Genomic DNA, 20533 nt, shown 5'->3' with positions numbered 1-20533 from the left:
CTTGATATTTCTCTACGCACAGCGAGCTCGCAGCACGTCAAGCCTTCGGCCCCCTGCACCGCGCGTGTTTTAATTCAAGATGTGCTCTACGTTGTCGAATTTGTCGTCCTCTCTTATGCGTCGCATGACATTATCTTAGGCTGGGACTTCCTTTCCACGCATCATGCAGTTGTCAATTGCACTCGTGCACAACTCGCCTTGTCTCCGTTCTGTACCGCAACCATCGATGACCCTCGCCCATCTGCCAAAGTGGTTGTCGCTGCTGACGTCGTCATCCCAGCTTTCTCTGTCGCCTTAGTGTCCGTCACCTGTGATGCTGTCCCTAATTCCACTGCACTTTTTGCACCATCTGAGGAATGTGCGCATCGCCGGAACCTTGTCCTACCGTTTGCAGTCGTCACACTTGATGATGATTCCGGTGCCGTTTACACGTGCAATCAGTTTCCCTGCCCTTCAACTCTATTACATGGCGAATCTGTTGGGCATCACGACACTTTTGATGCCATCTTTCCGTTTGATGTGCCTTGCGATACGACCCCACTGCCTATCGATGCTGTCGCTTCTGCCGCCGCTCCCACCTCCCCAGCCTCACTCACCCAACTATGACGTCTTGTTGCGCAGTGTCGATAACGCGCTCCCGCAAACTCGGTGCAATCAGCTCGTTCAACTGCTTGACTGTTTTCGGGCTTCTTTCGACCTCGGCCAACCATGTTTGGGGTGCACGTCGGCGGTTGTTCGCTGTATTGACACCGGTCGCCATGCTTCACTGCGTCAGCGTCCCTACCGAGTATCCCAAGCCGAATGCCGAGTCATTAGTGAACAAGTCGATGACATGCTGCAACGTGGTGTGATCCAGCAATCACACAGTCCTTGGGCTTCTCCGGTCGTACTGGTTCGGAAAAAGGACGGTTCAATCAGATAAGGATGTTTATCCTCTACCACGAATAGACGATGCCCTCAATTGTCTGCAAGGTGCCTAATTTTTCTCTTCCCTGGTTCATCGATCTGGATACTGGCAAGTGCCGATGGCTGAAGCGGACCGTCCGAAAACGGCTTTTGTGACCCCCGACGGGTTATACGAATTTAATGTGATGCCCTTCGGCCTGTGCAACGCGCCTGCGACTTTCGAGCGGATGATGGACACTATCCTCCGGGGACTTAAGTGGCGTACCTGTCTGTGCTACTTAGACGACATAGTTGTCTTTTCTCCCAATTTCGAATCTCACCTTGATCGCCTTGAGCAAGTTTTTGAGTGTCTCACGGCCGCCGGTTTGCAATTAAACTTGAAAAAATGTCATTTTGGTGCAAGACAGCTTACAATTCTAGGCCACGTCGTTTCACAAGAAGGAATCCTGCCAGACCCTGCCAAACTGCGTGCCGTTGCAGAGTTTCCCAAGCCAACCACTCTTAAGAGCACAAGCCGATGAAGCTACGGAGCTCTTTATTTTCAGCGTTTCATCCGTAATTTCGCCTCTATTATCGCCCCCTTGACTCAGCTACTTGCCAGCAGTGCTGACCCCTCGGCGTGGACTCCCAATTGTGACGAGTCATTTATGACGCTCCGCCGGCTCCTTATGTCCCCTCCAGTACTGCGCCACTTCGATCCCAATGCGCCTACTGAAATTCACATGAACGCTAGCAGTGTCAGTCTTGGTGCCATTCTCACCCAACGCAAAGACGGCTATGACGAGTATGTCGTTGCGTATGCCAGCCGTACCCTAACTGAGTCAAACTATTATGTAACGGAAAAAGAATGTTTGACAATTATTTGGGCGATCGGCAAATTCCGTACTTACCTTTACGGATGCCAGTTTGACGTTGTGACTGACCACCATGCCTTATGCTGGTTGTCATCTATGAAAGACCCTACTAGCCACCTCGCTCGTTGGGCTATACGCCTTTAAGAGTATGACATACGTGTCATTTATTGCTCGGGACGCAAACATTCAGACGCCGATGCCCTATCCCGTTCTCCGCTGCCTTCTGACCTACTTTGCTTACAAACTTCCACCTGCGATTCGTCGTCCCTCAGCTTTCGTCGTCCCCCTGGATCGCTTCTCTGCTTGACGTTCTTTCTCACCGTTCCCTTGAATCTGTTTCCCGCACCATTCGTCGCCAAGTGCAACACTTTGTCGTTCGTGAAGGCTTGTTGTACCGCCGCAATTACCAAACCGATGGCCGCAGGTGGCTGCTTGTTATCCCACGTCATCTGCGCTCGGACATATGCACCGCCTTCCACGACGATCCTCAATGCGGCCACGCTGGCGTATTCAAGACCTATTCCCGCCTACGCCTGAGGTATTACTGGCGCGGCATGTATCGTTACATTCGCCAGTACATCCGGTCATGCCTTTCGTGCCAACGCCGCAAGACTCCCCCTCATAGCACCGCGGGACCTCTTCAACGTTTGCCGTGCCCTGTACGACCATTTGACCGTGTTGGCATTGATCTTAACAGTCCCCTCCCGAACACTCCTGCAGGCAACCGGTGGATCATTCTCGCCGTCGACCATCTCACACGGTACGCTGAAACATCTGCGCTGCCAGTTGCCACCGCGATAGACGTCGCTCGCTTCCTTCTTCGCCACCTCATTTTGTGACACGGTGCGCCCCATGAATTATTAAGCGATCATGGCCGCGTCTTTCTCTCAAGCGCTATCGAGGCACTGCTCCAAGAATGCCGCATTGTTCACCGCATCACCTCTGCATACCATCCTCAAACCAATGGCATGACGGAGCGTTTCAACCGTACCCTTGGAGATATGCTTGCAATGTACGTGTCCGCTGATCACTCCAATTGGGACCAGGTGCTCCCCTTCGTCACGTACGCCTATAACTCTGCGCCACAAACTACCACCGGCTTCTCTCCTTTCTTTCTTCTATATGGACGTGACCCATCATGTTAAATGGACACCATTCTCCCCTACCGATCCGATGTTTCTGAAGCCACGCCTGTTTCCGAAGCGACTGCTTATGCTGAAGAGTGTCGTCAACTGGCTCGCTCGTTTACTGCGCAAGACCAATGTCGCCAAAAATCTCGCCATGACGAATCTGCATCAAGTGCTCACTATTCCCCAGGAATGCTAGTTTGGCTCTGGGTCCCGTCCACTACTCCCGGCCTTTCGACCAAGCTCTTCTCGAATTACCATGGTCCCTACCGAGTAGTAGAGCAAACGTTTCCCGTGAACTACATCATCGAGCCGCTTGAGCCATTCCTCCGACCACCGCTGCCGAGGGCGTGAAACAGTTCACGTCGCACGGCTGAAACCGTGCTACGACGCTCGTGTGCTGTCATTCCCCTAAGTCGCTAGGTTGGCTCCTTTCTGTGTGGGGAGTGATTGTACCGGAGCACATCTTCCACACTGGCTGGCACAGAGCTGGTGCCGAAGACATTGACGATCGTGTGGTTCACGCTAGGTCGGTTTGTGAGCCAGCTTGTTTTAACCGTGTAACTTCGTCAAGTCTACCTGCCGAATACTCTTGTCACACTTTATACAAGTGTACTTTCTCGTTCTTCGCATGTCAATCCTGATTGTTTCTATGTAATAACTTCAGTTGCAAGTTGGCACTCTTTCTGTCCCTTTTTTACTCTTAGTTTTGTTGCGCCAGAACCACATTTCAAGCATGAACCAACTAGCCCAACATCGCATTCTTCTGAATAGGTTGCAGACTTATCAGAGAACAGCATACCTATAGTGTGTGGAGTATGTGGGTTCATATCACAAAGGTGGTGTGTTCTCTTCTTACACCTTCTCTTCTAGCATCAATAATGGAAAGTAATGATCATTTTGGCACGTTGAAGGAGAGCGAAAAAGAGTCTGCCCTTGGGCTTCTGCGGATTCAGTGACCGCATTTCTTAAGGTATGCCACCCTGTCAGGGGGCGCTGCGAGCGCGCGACCGGATCAGATGTGCAGTGTTTCGGCTCCGTCGTTTTTCGCACGGAACCGCAAGCCACCTCTTCGGACCCCTAGGAAAACCTTACCACCGTCTCCGGAATGTGATCCGGTTCATCTGGACACCACTTTCTGGCAAGTGGACCCATCTTACGACTTTCTCGGGCATATTACATCTCGACGCCGGTGGCGGCCCAGCTAGGCCTACTAGCTATGGCGCCTCCCGGCAGAACGGGGAATTGTCCCCAAACTACTCCCGCACCTGAGGCGGACACTTACGCCGGTTACGACCCCCACGGCATGCTGTGGACAACCATCCAGACCTCGGACAGCAGACCGGAGCTGCCCCAAACCTTCAAGAGCACCGCGCTTGCTGCCGCGGTGGCAAGACGAGAGCGGGCAAGCGGCACAGCAATTGCAGCTGCTGACACGGCAGCTCAAACCGGTTCCACAACACTCCCGCAGCAGGGGAAGAAGAAACCCACGTGGCAACCTCTACCTCTGCCGAAGCCGAAAACGACGGATTTCGTCGTCGTCCTGAAACCGCGGACTCGATTGTCCCTCGCCACCGTTTTCCCCGAGAACGGAGCCGGCAGCGCGCTCATCGCCCACCTTGGAGCAAACGCCAACCGGCTGGTCACAGTAGTGATGGCGCGGGACCAAAACTTCATCCTGGCCTACACCGCAGACCCGCTTATTGCGGACAAACTGATTGGCGAACTCACAGTTCTCTCCTCTGTCGGACCGGTGCCCCTTTTCGGGTACCTACGCGCGGATACTCAGGACTCTTGCTACGGAGTGGTGACAGTGCGTAGTACCGACTCAGAAGCCGAACTTCAACAACATCTCTACTGGGCGGAGGGCGAGATCCTCCACATCCGGCGATTAGGCACCACCAACAAGGTGAGGCTCACCTTTTCCGGCAAGATCAAGCCCAGGTACGTCACTTACGACGCCCTGCTAATCCTGGTACATCCTTACAAAAAAACCATACCAGCATGTAGCCAGTGTGGATCTGTTGGGCACCGCCCCGACGCCTGCCCTGGCCCTAAGCCGGACCTCTGCGGCACCTGTGGCAACACGGTGCCACTTATGGATGGCGCTCGCGCACACCAAAATGCGCTATTTGCGCCGGACCCCACGTCACCGGGGACCGGAGCTGTAAGGAGCGCTACAGGGCGCCACCACCCAAATCGCCCACTCCTCCACTGGAGAGCCAACCCGGCCCCACGAAAGGCAAAGCCAGCGACCACGGAAGCCGAGGCCGCCCGACACCCGCGCTTCACAGCAGGTGACTCCATCTCCTGCCACCAAATCTCCACCCCCGCATCCTGGAGCGGGGACCCCTGGGCCTTCCAAGCGAGGCCTCACTCCGCCGGGACCTCCCACCGAGAGGTCTCCATCGAGGCAGCGCCCACCTGCCTCCTCCACATCGCACCTGCCGCCACCCGGACTCCAGCCTGCTGCCCAAGGGGAACTGACATGGGCTGCTCACATCCGACAAGGACCTCAGGTGAGCGGCACGGGTACGGCAGCCTCCCCACCCCGTCCCCCCCCGAACCCACCCAAACCACCCACACCTCCCACTCCCTCGCGGGAACAAATCGAAATTCAGCAACTTAAGGCCAAAGTGGCCTCGCTAACACAGGCAATGGAGGCGCTCGTGAACCGCTCGCCCCCACTTCCTACCTCGACACCTTCCGGGCCAGCACCGGAAGCAATGGACAGTGCCCCCTCTGAACAAAGGGACTGCACGGCACTCCTAGCTCCGATTGAAGCGCGTCTCAGCAACCTGGAGGGCCAAATGGCCTCCACAGTAACCACTATCGAGGATAGACTCGCTGCTGCTCTTCAAACTGTATTCGACCGCATCCCGGCCATGATAGTGGCCCAGCTGCCCCAAATCGTTTCCAGCACCCGTCGACCCACCACCAAGCTTAAACGGGTGAATAAATCGCAGATGCAATGGCCACTACCTCATATGGCCGAGGCTGATCGGCAGCCTGTCAGTTTGACTGCAACCCCGGATAATAGCCCCAGAACGAGCAGCGGAGCGCCTATGGACCTCTCTGCTCTACTGGAAGCCACCCAAAATTCTAATCCCCAAGATGGCGGGACAGGGCCCTAAATCACGCCGCACCCGCGCTAATTCGGACCCTCTTACAATCGTTCAGTGGAATTGCCGGGGATTTCGCGCCCGTACTAAGCGGGCTGCTCTCCGGCTCCACCTAGAAACCTATCCCGATTTACCCGCGGTAGTGGCTCTCCAGGAGCCAGGCGAGCACGCCGCCCTTACAAATTATACCGTGTATCAAAGGGACGCACAAACCGCAATATGCGTACACCGAAATTACACCGCCAACTTGGTGGATCTAGAATGCGACCCGCCTTACTCGTGTGCTATGGTGACCCTCCTCCCACTTAGGAAGCAGGACCCATCCATACACATTCTTAACATTTACAGTTCACCCAAACTGCCCAACGTACACCGACATCTTTAGCAAAGCGCGAGCGGCTGCAGGCAGGGAACCACTAGTCATAGTAGGTGACTTTAATGCCCCCAGCACCCATTGGGGTTACCATCGGGAGGAACGACGCGGTAGAAAATTGGCGGAACTGATTTCTACCATGGGCTTCACCCTCCTGACGGACCCCACACATCCAACATGCATTGGCAACTCTGTGACTCCCGACACATGTCCCGACCTCACACTGATCAAAAACATCAGACACGCAGATTGGCTCAACACCGAGGAAACCCTCGGCAGCGACCACTGCATTATCCTCACCACAATCCGAACAAACCCCCTTACCCGTCCTTACCAGCAGGCAAAACTTCCCGACTGGACTAAATTCCGATTGGAGTACACCAATTCGATCCCCATACCCCACCAGGGCTACGCCACGTGGTCTCAACACCTCGTGTCGCCACTTCGTCACACCGAGCAGACGGTTCAACTCTCAGAGGCCACACCTGCAGTGGACAACCACCTCCTGCACCTCTGGGAGGCCCGGCACAGCCTAGTCCGCCGCTGGCGCCGACTGAAACACAACCGAAAACTCAAACTACGAATCGCAGCCCTCACCCAAGAAGCGGACGAGTACGCGGCCCAGCTCGCCGATTCTAACTGGGTGGAACGCTGCAACAATGCCGCTACGCAGATGTCAAGTCGTAACACCTGGCGTCTTTTCAGGGCCCTCATAGACCCTAGCCAAACACGCACAGAAACACAAAAACACTTACAGCGTGCACTTCACGCATACGCGGGAGACGCGGAGAAATTGGCACAAGCGCTCAGAGATAAATATCTCGGCGGTCGCCAACAGGACCCCCTCGGACCGGCGTACTCCTATGCAGGCACGGAGAACGCTGACCTGGATCGTTGCTTCCAACTCCACGATCTGAAGGCGGCCCTGTCCAAAATGAAACGAGGAACGGCGCCAGGCAGGGATCGAGTGACGGTTAGGCTTTTAGCCAACCTCCCTGACTCGGCGTACGTTCACCTCCTCGACTATTTCAATCAGATCTGGGAGGGGCGTGAGCCCCTACCGATTGATTGGAAGACGGCCTTGGTTAAATTCATACCCAAATCAGGCAAATCCATTAACACTGACAATCTCAGACCCATTTCCTTAACCTCCTGTATGGGGAAACTTATGGAAAGCATGGCCCGAGATAGGCTCTCTGAATATCTGGAAGCCCAACACACGTTTGCGGACACCATGTACGGTTTTCGCCCACATCGCTCTGCACAGGACATTCTCCTGCAACTACACCGAGACGTTATCGAACCAGCTGAACACCCCAGTGACGACAAGGTAGTCCTCGCCTTAGACCTCAAAGGAGCTTTCGATAACGTCACTCATGACATCATTCTTACCCACCTCTCACAGACAAACTGTGGGCATAATGCTTTCAGGTATGTTCGCCAATTCCTCATGGAACGGCAGACATACCTCCGTATTCAAGACAAGGAGCATGGCCCGTACCCCCTCGGTACGCGGGGAACACCACAAGGAGCGGTCCTCTCTCCTCTCCTGTTCAACCTTGCCATGGCCCACCTCCCCCCATTGCTCAATGATGTCCCAGGCGTGCAGCACGCTCTGTACGCTGATGACATCACGCTATGGGCAACCCAGGGATCTCTTGGCAGCATCGAGACGTGCCTGCAGCAAGCAGCGTCGGTAGTAGAAGACTACGCCCGTCGCTGCGGTCTCGAATGCTCACCTGCCAAATCGGAATACGTGCACCTTCGCCCCAAACCAAAGGACACCACACAAATCGAACTTTCCCTGCGTACCGGGCCTATCCCGGAACGTGATGAAATCAGTCCTTGGGCTCTTCATCCACACACACCGCAAGATCGACACCACCCTGCGTAAACTGCGTACGGTAGGGGATCAGGTGGGCCGTATGGTCCGCCGGGTTTCGAATAAACGGGGAGGCCTCCGGAGCAGGGATGCTCTGCGCCTCACCAACGCATTCGTGACCAGCCGGATCCTGTATTCGACCCCCTACCTGCGTCTGCGTAAATGCGACGAGAATACACTCGACTGTATACTCCGCAAAATCTACAAACGTGCCCTTGACCTCCCCATCTCGACATCTAACCAACGTCTCGCAGACCTGGGCATGACAAACACATACGGGGAACTTAAAGAGGCTCATCTCAACAACCAGTACCTGCGACTTGGCACGTCGCAGGCTGGAAGAGACCTCCTACACCGTTTACACATCTCCTACACCTACACGGTAGAAGAGCGGACCACGATACCTGAGGACTGGCGTGGTGCCCTGATCATTCCGCCTCTGCCCCAAAACATGACTAAGGGGACCCACGATGGTAGGCGTATAGCGCGGGCTAACGCCCTACAGCAACGCTATGGCTCACGCACGGGGGTCTTCTACACGGACGCATCCGGCCCGCATCACGGCGGGTGGTACACGGCCGCTGTTGTTCACCAAAACGTACCTATTCAAGAGCTCACCTTACGAGCACCCGACATCACACACGCGGAAGAAGTCGCCATAGCTAGATACGGGTCCGCTATCTCGGATCATCATTACCGACTCGCGGAGTGCGTGCCAAAATCTCATCCGGGGTTGCATCACTGAACGCACAGCCCAAATTCTTTAACGATGCTACTATCTAGATCGCCCCAACCCGCGTACAATCATCTGGACCCCTGGCCATACAGGGCTAGGTGGAAACGAGGCTGCCGATGCCTCAGCCCGCGCACTAAATTACCGGGATCCGCCTCACCCTCCATCGCCTGATGTTCCAGCACCAAATCCGGCTACATCCTTCAAACAAATCACGGCCCTGTACAAATCGCACAGGCTCAGATTCCCACCACCGGCATCGGGCCTAAACAAGGCGGACGAGCGCTGGCTCCTCCGTCTCTACACCAACACGGTATTGTGCCCGGCCGTACTCAGACACTTTAACCCGGCGTTCTCCGGGACCTGCCCACACTGTGACCATCCGTTCGCGGACCCATTACACATGGTGTGGGCCTGCCCATCAAACCCGGCGGTCCCGCCACACCCCTTCCCATTCCCCCCTACCCGAGAGAGCTGGGAGGCTGCCCTGCTCGGCTGCTCGACCCTGGAGGATCAACGCGCCCTAGTGGCCCGAGCGCGTGCTGCAGCAGAAGCCACAGGGGTTCCGGACTAGGGACCCCTCCTAGATTTTGTGAGAGGCCGGCCCTTAAGGCCGTCCCCAACTCTCTCCTGTCATCACTCAATAAAGTTTTTCACCACCACCACCACCCTGTCAGTTGTATTCATTAGCCAACTTATATACTATGTGTCCCACATGTTAACTTGTACCAAAACCTAAGAATACGCAACTGCCATGTAGCTGGACAAAACCAAGCATCATGTTAATTGTTACTTAATGTGAATAAAGTTCAAAGTTATTCAGTCATGTTTCTGTATGTCTCAGGTCCTCCGACAAGACAGGGTGCTGGACGTGCTCAGTTGCCTATCATCCTTGCCAAACTACAGGGAAGAGGCTATCAGAATTGCCGGCTGCATAGTCATGACCACATACAACAAGACTATTAGAGAGTTTTAGATTAGGGGGCGCAAGCGTTGTGGCCCCCTAGCGCTTGGGGCCACGGTACTGTGCATACACAGACTCCTACGTAAACTTGCGTCTTTGCATTGTTGGGGTGGCCGAAAACATCACTGCCCTTAAGAGGTCACGTGACAAACGATACTCCCATGGTGGACGAGATCTTCTGAGAAGCGAACCAAGCAAAGACGAGCCGTCAGTCCCGCCACACACAGGAGACATGGCTGCGCCGGCAAGGTCGTGTTCCCACGTGCATTTTACTGCCATGTTGACATCCTTGTCCTACGCGAGGTCAGGGCAATCAACCCATTTGAAGATGTTTTGCGGTGGGCTGTCATCTCTGAGAACCTCCTGCGGGCCCTTCAAAAGAATTTGTCGCCCCGCTGCCTGCGAGACCACGTGGATTTGTTGCAGGCTCAGTTTTCCACACGTGACCGAGCTAACCTCAGAAAGTAAGTGTGCTGTTCGCTTCACTGCTTCCAGTAATTGTTCTCCAAGCTTATGCTGCGAAGTTACAACCTTACCTGTGGGGCGTTCTTTTAGGTCCGGTACAGAGGAGGAGTATAACGAGAAAGAACAGCTCCCTGCAGAGATATACGAGCTCACAAAGGAGAGTGGGTACAATTTGAAGCCCTCGGCTGTTCGGAAAGTTTCGGCCACACGGCGGCAACAGCAGCAACAGCGCGTGGCTTTGTTGCTGGCTCAGTTCACCACACGTGACTGAGCTAACCTCAGAAAGTAAGTGTGCTGTTCGCTTCGCTGCTTCCAGTAATTGTTCTCCGAGCTTATGTTGCGAAGTTACAACCTTACTACCTGTGGGACGTTCCTTTAGGTCCGGTACAGAGGAGGAGTATAACGAGAAAGAACAGCTCCCTGCAGAGATATACGAGCTCGCAAAGGAGAGTGGGTACAAGTTTAAGCCCTTGGCTGTTCGGAAAGTTTCGGCCACACGGCGGCAACAGCAGCAACAGCGCGTGGATTTGTTGCTGGCTCAGTTCGCCACACGTGACCGCGCTAACCTCAGAAAATAAGTGTGCTGTTCGCTTCGCTGCTTCCAGTAATTGTTCTCCGAGCTTATGTTGCGAAGTTACAGCCTTACCTGTGGGGCGTTCTTTTAGGTCCGGTACACAGGAGTATAACGAGAAAGAACAGCTCCCTGCAGAGATATACGAGCTCGCAAAGGAGAGTGGGTAGAAGTTGAAGCCCTTGGCTGTTCGGAAAGTTTCGGCCACACGGCGGCAACAGCAGCAACAGCGCGTGGCTTTGTTGCTGGCTCAGTTCGCCACACGTGACCGCGCTAACCTCAGAAAATAAGTGTGCTGTTCGCTTCGCTGCTTCCAGTAATTGTTCTCCGAGCTTATGTTGCGAAGTTACAGCCTTACCTTGGGGCGTTCTTTTAGGTCCAGTACAGAGGAGGAGTATAACGAGAAAGAACAGCTCCCTGCAGAGATATACGAGCTTGCAAAGGAGAGTGGGTACAAGTTAAAACCCTCGACTGTTTGGAAAGTTTCGGCCACACGGCGGCAACAGCAGCAGCAGCACAGTCAGTACCGGCGGCCGGCCTCGGATAAAGACATAGCGTCGGCTGTTCGGGACCTTGCTGCCTCAGAAATTGCCACAGAGTCAGATGGGACCGATGACGGTGGTTCAATAGCGCACGAGGCCGCCGCTTGTGACGACGACAACCTTTGCAAGTTCCTCGTTGATCACCAGGAAACAATGCTTGTGTTAGTGGTCGTAGTATTTCTAGTATAATATCTAACGGTCGCTTAGCTTGGATGCTGGTAGTCAAAGACCTGCATTTAATAAGGCTAATGTATAGTGATAAAACGGCCGTGCTGTGCACAAGTGCCGTGGTACTATATACATTTTGGACGCATTAGCCTACCTTTCCATCTTGATACATGAAAAAAAAAATGTGCTGCCACTACTTTCCTTTTTCTTAATTAGTGAACAAGTTCGAACCACAGTTTTCGTCTGATTAGAAAGCTAGTGGCAGCTCATGCTCCACACTGCCACTGAGACGACAAAGAAGAAAAAGCTTGTGGTAAAAGTTTCATATGGCCAAGATGGATGGAAGCTTTAGCTAGTTGATTTGACATTGGCAACGAATAAGTAGCACAGTAAACAAAGGAAAGCATATGTACATTTATATTGCCTGCTTGTGTCTGTAGGTCACGTTTCATGTCCGATTTTCTGTACAACCTATTCATTACATATATGTATACTCTCTTTCAAGGTCTACAAATGTGTACGACGTGGCTGAGGTGTCTGCGGCAGAGCCCCTTCACAGCAACTACGAGGTGCTGGTCGCAGCTCCAGGGCTAGATGCCAGTGCGTCGGTGAGTAGGTCACCGTGGAGGGCAACCTCTCCCAGCGCCTCATTTCAGCCCATCCGGGACCCCACCACTAGCCCCACACCTGGCACTACCCCTGGACCCACCCCAGGCCCTATCTCTACCCCCACACCTGTCCGCCTCTCCGGTGCCACTCCTACAAGCACCCAGACTCCAACTGGTGTACACCAGCACAGTCGTATGTTTTAGTAAACCATTGATAGAACTTCATGAGATGGTGTGCACCAGCCACTATCTGTTGGCCGCGAGGACATGACATGCTGGGGCGGACCACCTGCTTTGGCGGAGTCAAGTGTGCTACAATTTGCTTTGTATTGGCGCTGTTTCGTAGCTGTATGATGCATTCCTGTTTTTCCCTGCCTTTGATTTTATCAAACTTTGTGGTGTGCCCAATGTGAATTTAGCCCAAGTAACATTTGAGCTTGTCTCACCGGGTTTAGTACTACTAGGTGTTGCTGCGAAGGCTCAGTAATTTTTCACCTGTGATAGATTGCAAGAATTCTAGTCCTTGTGCTGGTCTTCTCGAAGAGGCAGACATTATTTCCACGAGAAATCATAGTGCCTAATCTACCAATTTATGAATGAACATTTTCACTAATTACCTTGTGTTTCGTGTTGCAATTTACAAATTTAAACTTGTGAGACTAACGCATATGCACTTGAAAGAATTCTGTGGATATCAAACTTGCTGTAGAAATGCACAGTCCTTCCACTTACGCTTTAATTGAAACTCCGTTTTGTGCATTGAAGCACAAAAGTGTCCACACCACCAATGTATATCTTCACAAAGATTGGCAATTTGTCTTGAAACTGTTGTTATCCTGATGATTTGTTACAATTGGATCTACCTTGTGAACTTCCAGGCTACAAATTGAATAATATGCTGCGAGGTTAATTAGTGAAAACTTCATATGTAAATTTTTAAATTATTCAATAATGCATTTCGATTTCTAGTCTCAATAATGTCTGCCTGTTTGGCCAATCCAGCTCAATGATTATAATTGTGCTATCTGCCACAGATTCTTAAAAAATTCACCGAAATTCTTCGCAAAAACACCCAGTATTTTGTTAAGATTTTGAGAAGATAAGACACACTGCCTTCTCCATAGCGAGAGCGCTCATCAGAAATCTGTTCTTGCTTTTAAAGCATACACATTTATGCACAAAATCATGGGTCTTGGCCCACAGAGATGCATTCGAATTCAGCAAGGGTATACATACTTGATATTAGAGCGGCAAATGACGGTAGCTCGAAATGGACACAGACGAGCGCTGTGTTCGTACCACAGCACTCGTCGTGTGTCCTTTTCAGGTTGCCATTGTGTTCCGCACAGATTTTAACTATGCACCCATTAAAACCAGCCTTCAGAAAGGAGCCGCAGAACTGGTTATGTGGCGAGCTGTGCGCATGGTATCACAATACGTTGGGTAAATCTTAAATGCTTAGGTGGCTTGAACACAAAATGCAATCCTCCCAATAAGGTTTAAGAGCGCATTCACTGCTGCTGCACTTTATTCCTGAGCACATGAGCACGCACCTGTTCATTGATCGTCAGGTCATTGTACTTGCTCGTTTACAGTTACATGCTGTATCATATCTGCGTAACTCTGATCTAAGCATCTAGTGCAATGTTCTGTTAACCTTCAGAATTAGTTGTTGCTCTGGATTACTTTGTCGCTGAATGCAGATCAAACACAAATCAATGAGCCTCATGTGTCTTGTAGTGGAAGACAGCGCAAGAAACAGGTGCAAGATACACAAGTGCTGTGTTATTTGTTCAACACGTTCAGCAAGCTAGTAACAGGCATGAATTTTTACAAGTCTCAGATGGTCAAGTGGCACGTCTGGGACATCTGGCTTGGAATGACTGCTTTATTTCTATGTCCCATTTGTAAAGGCCACGTCTCACATCCAGTTACAAGGCAGGCAAGAAACTATTTTTGGTAACTTTCACAGAGGCTGTGCAGCTCTCTTGATGAATGAGTGCAGGTGGTGGTGACGATGTTGTGTACAGAGGTTTCGCGGCACCCACTTTTAGTGACAGCTGATGTGCCTAACATCTTCATTGCCCCTCTTAGCAGGTACCCATAATCTATATATCTGTTTTGTTTACAGGTAAAAGGCATGCAGACCCTTATCTGCAGTTTTTTGAGAAGAGGCTACACGTTGAAAAGGGGGCCAGAGCCAGGGAGATGGAGCTGGAGAAGACTCGCCTTGCCATTGAGAATAGGCGCATTCTTCTTGAGAACAGGCTTTCCTTTGAACGAGAGCAATTTCTGTAGAGGACATGCGAATGGGAGGCAGCGCAAGATGTTCGAAAGGCAGCAACAAGCTCTATTGGACGTCATAAAATCACTGGCCCCGAATTTCCGCAAATGAACTTCTGTTTCTGTGATCAACACAGGTTGAACAATGGATGTCCCTGGAGCCAATGTTTCAACAAGGGTACTTGTCTTTACCGGAGAAAGAACTGCTTTCCTTGACAGCATTTATGTACCTTCTCGAACACCCGCTGCAGGGGAGGAGAATAAAAAGGGGTGCACAGAGAGGGGTAAGGCACATTGAAATTTATCAACGCGTTTTACCCTATTCTATGCGCCCATTTTTATTTTCATCCCCCGTAAGGGGTGTTCGAGAGGAAGGTACATAAACGGTGTCAAGGAAACCGATTGTTTCCCCGACAAAGGGAAGTCCCCTTGTTAAGACACTGGCTCCCGTGATATCCCTTGTTCAACCTCTATTGACCACTTCGTCCACGTCTTTTCCTGAGTGCATCTCCTAGCGCGTCTGTGGAAACCACTTTGGACTGTGCCCACATCCAACGGTTCTGCCAGACTCTACCAGTTCAGTAGCCTCGGTCAGGCAAGTAACACAAACCGGTCCTTCTCAGGACCACATGTCTGCTTCGGCCACGGGATCGCACGAGACCCCGTATTCACACAGTACCCTCTTTGCATGCTCAGCACAGCTTTATATTACAGGTGTTATGAGAATAAATTAAGTTCTGAGAGATGCCCTGTCCTACTGTTGGTTTCTTCTACCTCTGATGCTGATAATCTTATTCACTTTTAGTACCCTTTTGGTCTGTCTTTTGCATGGTGAGCTAGCTGCTTCAGAGGCGAGGTGGTGCCTAGAGGACCATAGTGATGACTGCGGACTCATCAGTGACTGACGGACAGGTGGACTGACACAGGCACATTATTGAGCAACGAATATGTGATCCGCAGCCAGACCAGCATTGTTCTTTGTTGTACCTTTCTTTCTGTCGCATTAATTCACTTTCTTTTGCAGTTGTACAAGGTAATACGAAACAGTAACAATTGCCGGCATTGTGATAAGAGAGTGAATGACTGCCTAGCTTGCAGCTTCCAACACAGCAAGTTGGGCAAGTTGATATGTTTGCGTGTATGTGCAGGTGCGACACGGACAAGATTCAAAGAATGGTCGACACGAGCACTCATGTCATGCCAACCCTCCCTCACCGGCTGCTTTCTGTAGCTGCTGGCAGGTAGCAATACAAGTTTATGCATACACCATCGTGGCGGCAGCTTTGTGTTTTTCTTAAAAACCACACAATCAACTGTGGCAAGTGTTACAATGAACGACGTAGACTCCAAAGACTGCTTTTAAAAACGGCCATGAAGTCGTGCATTTTCACTGCAGGGTGGCTCTAGCTCTGACACTGTCTCACACGGTGCGTCAATGGGTTGTGACGACCCGCACCAGAGATCGATATGTAGCAGATGCCTGTGGCTCAACATTTTAGACAATAAAATCAATTATGTGTGTTGGCCTTTTCCAAATTACAACCTGCAGGTGTGTTTAATGCATTTACACCTCAGTGTAAGTGGCATGGTAAACAAAGTGCAGTAGCAGTGCGGAAATGAGCCAAAAGCAGTGGTTTCATATTAGGTTTCTGCAAAACCCTCAGTGAACCAAACAAGAAACATTGTTTACAGATGGTTAAAATAAGGAGAAAACTATAGGTAATGTGTAAGAATTATTCAAAGTGTATGGGCATCTAGTCAGAGGAGGCGTTGGTTCTAGGTAAGGTGGACACCAAGCGGCTCCCACATGCAAGAACCAAACTCTGCTTGGGTCTCACTGGGTCTCATTAGTTTGTGTCTGTTAATCTGACCCAGCCCCACTACATCATCTTTGTCTTCGCGATTGCTCGTGACAATATGACCTAACTTGAAAGATGTAGGTGATGTAATGAAAGTGCACACCATGTCAAAGCTACGACTTACCGTTCTTTATAGTTCCTGTAGTCGGTGGCGCTCTCCTTGGGCGGTGAAACGGGGAAATGGCACCCGTCTAGTGATCCCATTGCTTGTGGGAACTCCAATGTGGTCGTGCACTTGTGAATGTGCTCGGCCATGCTCGAAGCTGTGGCCATCTTGATCCACTCAGCCTCCATAGTGTGGATAATGGCCTCGCACAACTCTCTGTAGGCCACGTTGACGGTCGAGCATCCCACAGCGAACAATTCGGCGACACTACGGTCTTCGGCTGAGGAACACAACTGGTACAAGCCAATCACGACACGTTTATTGAGTGCGATGGCTTCACGCATGTTCGTGTTCTGACGCTCGAGCAGCGGTCTCACGGCGTCCACGGTGTAGCAAAAAGTCGCCGGCGTTACGCGGAATGCACGCTTGAAAAACTTCTCACCAAGCAATGCATTGCACAGTCTCCTCCAACCACCTTGTCCGGCAAGAGAACGACCATCTATCTCTGCACATGCTTTGTTCGGTCACCGAGACTATTGTCATCATCAAATTGTTGACGATCAGCAGCTCTTCCTTGATGGCGTCGGCTTCCGCTTTCGCCGCCTCAATCCCAGCATCAAGCTGCATGATCGCAGCCATATAGAATATCATAGCAGCCTTGTCATCCTGCAGCTCTGTCTCTCTGTCACCCACAACAGCAGAGCAAGAGTGCAGTCACAGCGCACTTTGAAGTTTGAAACATGTAAACACACACCAAAATGGCAGCCGCATCGAACGACCGCAAACGTTGCCACAGTTCCGCTACTCAACAACTTAAAAACTAAACATATATGTATGGCAATGTATAAACAATTTTTGTTTATAGTATAAACAAAGAAAAGAAATTATAGTGCTCTTAAGTGGTTTTAATGTTGTTTAACTTTTGGTGACAAGAAAACGAAAATAAAGATCTGCAGCGCCACACAATTTTGCAAGAAACGCCTGAACCACTCAACGGCCTTTTAATTTCCGTGTAGCAGCGCGACAACTCCTTGAGTTGATAGAGTTGTGTCGTTTTGAAGGCCATCAACTGGAAGGCCTTCCAAATGTGCCCGTGTGACACAGGTATAAAGAAGTTGGCAAGGGAGGCTCTGCCAAGCAAGACATTGCACAGTAGTACAGCATTAAGCTTAACACACTATCAAATTTTATCAAGAATAAGTGCTTGATATTGGATGCTTTTGAGAATGACAAATTCAAGATGTCACGAAAGCGAATGTGCGCAAGCGCCTACTCGGAGTTAGAGAAGGCGCTGGCTGCTGCTTTGGATCAGAGCAGGAAGCAAGAAACTTCCTCTGAGTGGTGAAATCATTGCGGCGAAAGCCTTATCACTTGTAGCAACGTTGGGGATCAACGACTTCGTTTCTTCGGATGGATGGCTGACATGCTTCAAACATCACCATGACCCGATTTTTAAGAACATGTGTGGAGAGAAAGCGTCAGTCAACCAGGAAACATGCGCTACATAGAAAGCAGAAAAACTTCACAAGTATCTCGGTGTATATCAACTGGTAGACATTTTTAATGCAGATAAGACTGCGCTTTTTTATCGGCTGCTACCAGAGAAGACTGACATTCAAAGACGACGCCTGTGCGGGGGGGGGGGGCAAATGGAGCGAAGAAAGGGTGTCCGTAATGATCGCAGCAAACATTACTAGCACTGAATTATGTTGCCTACTTGTGATCAGGAAGGCTGCTAAGCCTAGATGTTTTAAAGGCATGAAGATGCTTCCTGTGGACTATGCAACGAACAGAAAGGCATAAATGATGTTTCAGGGATTGGATCACGAAACCAACTGTTCCTTGTGAGCCAGTGCAGTACCAACATGAACATACCAGCCTTGGGTGCGATCAGCCTGCAAACACGACAGTGTTGCAGCCCATGGACCAGGGCATCATCAAAAATGTAAGATCCAGTACAGGCAACATCTATTCGAGCACATTTTTTTTTTCTGCATGGACAACTTCTCGCAACATGAGGCAAGTTTACTCAGTGTCATCCACCTGCTAGTGCACGCTTGGGCTGGCGTGAAACTTGTGCAATGAATCACTTGACCAGGTAGCCAGCTAGTTAGTCTGTAGCCACAGGGATTCTGTCGTAGTCTCGAAGGCTTGCAACATGCTTTATGAAAATGTGAAAAAAAAGAACATTGTTTTAGACTTGTCAATGTTGAATGGTCTTAGCATTATGGCACAGGACATTGCTGTATGCAGTGTTCATTTTCTTCACGATGGCACATGGCCCTCTATGTGCCCATGCTTCTCATATTATATGCATTTCCCCCGAAAGCCCAATGTATAATTTTTGTAAGGCTAAGTTCGATACATCAAAATTCTGCCTTAAGCACAGGAAGGTTAATGCAATACCAGTAGTAGAGGCTTTATTTTTATTTGCTGGAACGAGTTTTAAGTTGGGGAGAATTCAATAAACCAATTGCTCTATAATTTTTTTTTTCGTAGAAATACCCTGTATGGCCAGAAATAACGGGTGTAAACAAGTTCAAATTTCCCTTGATGTGGTATGGCGTTTGATATTCAATGGTTTACACAAATCAAGTGGCACAACGCTTAGCTTGACCATCAATTTCTGCCTTTGGCACCATACTTTCAATGCCAATTTAGAAACCAGGCTTCCATGTCAAAACTTTTTTTTATATACAATGCTGTGACGACACCAGTTCAGAGACGAGGTGCTCGTTGCACCGTGCATATTTGACAAGGAGGCTCTCTGGAGCCAGCTGAAGGTGCTCCTGGACATTGAAGGCCCTGCACACAAGACCATGCAGCAGTGGCAGGCTTTTTGGCGGAAAGAGCACTTCCACGTCGACCATGCATTGGCCATGGTCAGAGAACAGAGTGTGCGGAGTTGTACCTCGGCTGGTCATCTTACACGCTCCGTTTGTGCTTTACAGGAGCACCGAAGGCCGCATCCTCCAGCTGACCGGAACCGCACGGATTGATGGGGAGGTTGGAAGGAGCAAGCACTGGCTTAGAATATCATTGTTTGCCAAGTGCTGCAAACTAGCACTCTGTGACCGTCGGGAATTCGGTATTGGAGGTGTAATGCAACATGGCCCACGGTGAAAAAAACAATTTTGCAGTAATATTGCTGCTCACAGTGATAACCATGTGACAAACAGCTCAAACATTACAAATACGGCTGCAGCAGCCAAGGGAGGCTAAGCTTTTCAGCGACCAGAGTAAATGGGCCCAGATCACTGATTTTCTCAACGCTGCAACAGGCAAGGTATTCATAGTACGCACATGGGCAGAACTTCTGACTTGTTCGCTACTCGTCGAACGACCTGAAAAACCTCCGCAAGTGAGTTGATTTGTTTCTTAGTGAAATATACTAATATGAATCGTAAATGACAAGTGTAAATATTTTATTCATGGCCTTACAGATCCAGCACAGAGGATGAGTACAGAAAGAAGGAACATCTGCTACAGGAAATAATCGAAAAAATTAAAAATGAAAGTTTGAAGATTCGGGCACCACAGCGAGCAAACAACGTTGCAGCATTAAGCAGGAGACACACGGTCCGATTTGGCGTCCGATCCGACGTGCGGCGCGCCGGAATGACGTCACATCCGGCTGTTTTCATCGCACCGGAGAGCTGCATCTGACGCCGGCTATGCATCTGCCCGGCCAGTTGTTCGTCGTCCGGCGGCCGTATCGTAGGAAAGCGACAGCCAATGACAGCGCGGATGACATAAACGTCACGATGACGTGCCATCTGGGGATTGGAATTTGGGAAGACGGCCATTAGCTGGGTTTAGCGAGGTTGTGGTTAGAACTGACAGCGAAGCAGAGGAACTTGGACCATGATGACCCCACCTATATCCAATGAGCTTCTCATATCGCTGGTTCAATTTGAACCAGCTTTGTGGGACCAGCAATCGGACATGTATCGGAGAAATGACGCTAGGC

General features: G+C 50.7%; 1 protein-coding gene across 1 annotated transcript in view; it reads right to left on the bottom strand.

Moving 5' to 3' along the window:
• Window positions 1-16692: 16692 nt before the first annotated feature.
• LOC119445978 (uncharacterized) overlaps window positions 16693-20533 on the bottom strand; it is a 60852-nt gene continuing 57011 nt past the window's right edge. Inside the window, exon 6 of the mRNA XM_049663770.1 lies at window positions 16693-17184. Coding sequence (XP_049519727.1) covers window positions 17180-17184 — 5 coding nt within the window. The 3' untranslated portion in view covers window positions 16693-17179. The remainder of the gene's footprint in view (window positions 17185-20533) is intronic.

Source organism: Dermacentor silvarum, chromosome 3, assembly GCF_013339745.2.
Source record: "Dermacentor silvarum isolate Dsil-2018 chromosome 3, BIME_Dsil_1.4, whole genome shotgun sequence".
In the NCBI taxonomy this organism is placed as follows: Eukaryota; Metazoa; Arthropoda; class Arachnida; order Ixodida; family Ixodidae; genus Dermacentor; species Dermacentor silvarum.
This window is presented reverse-complemented; position numbering and strand designations above follow the sequence as displayed.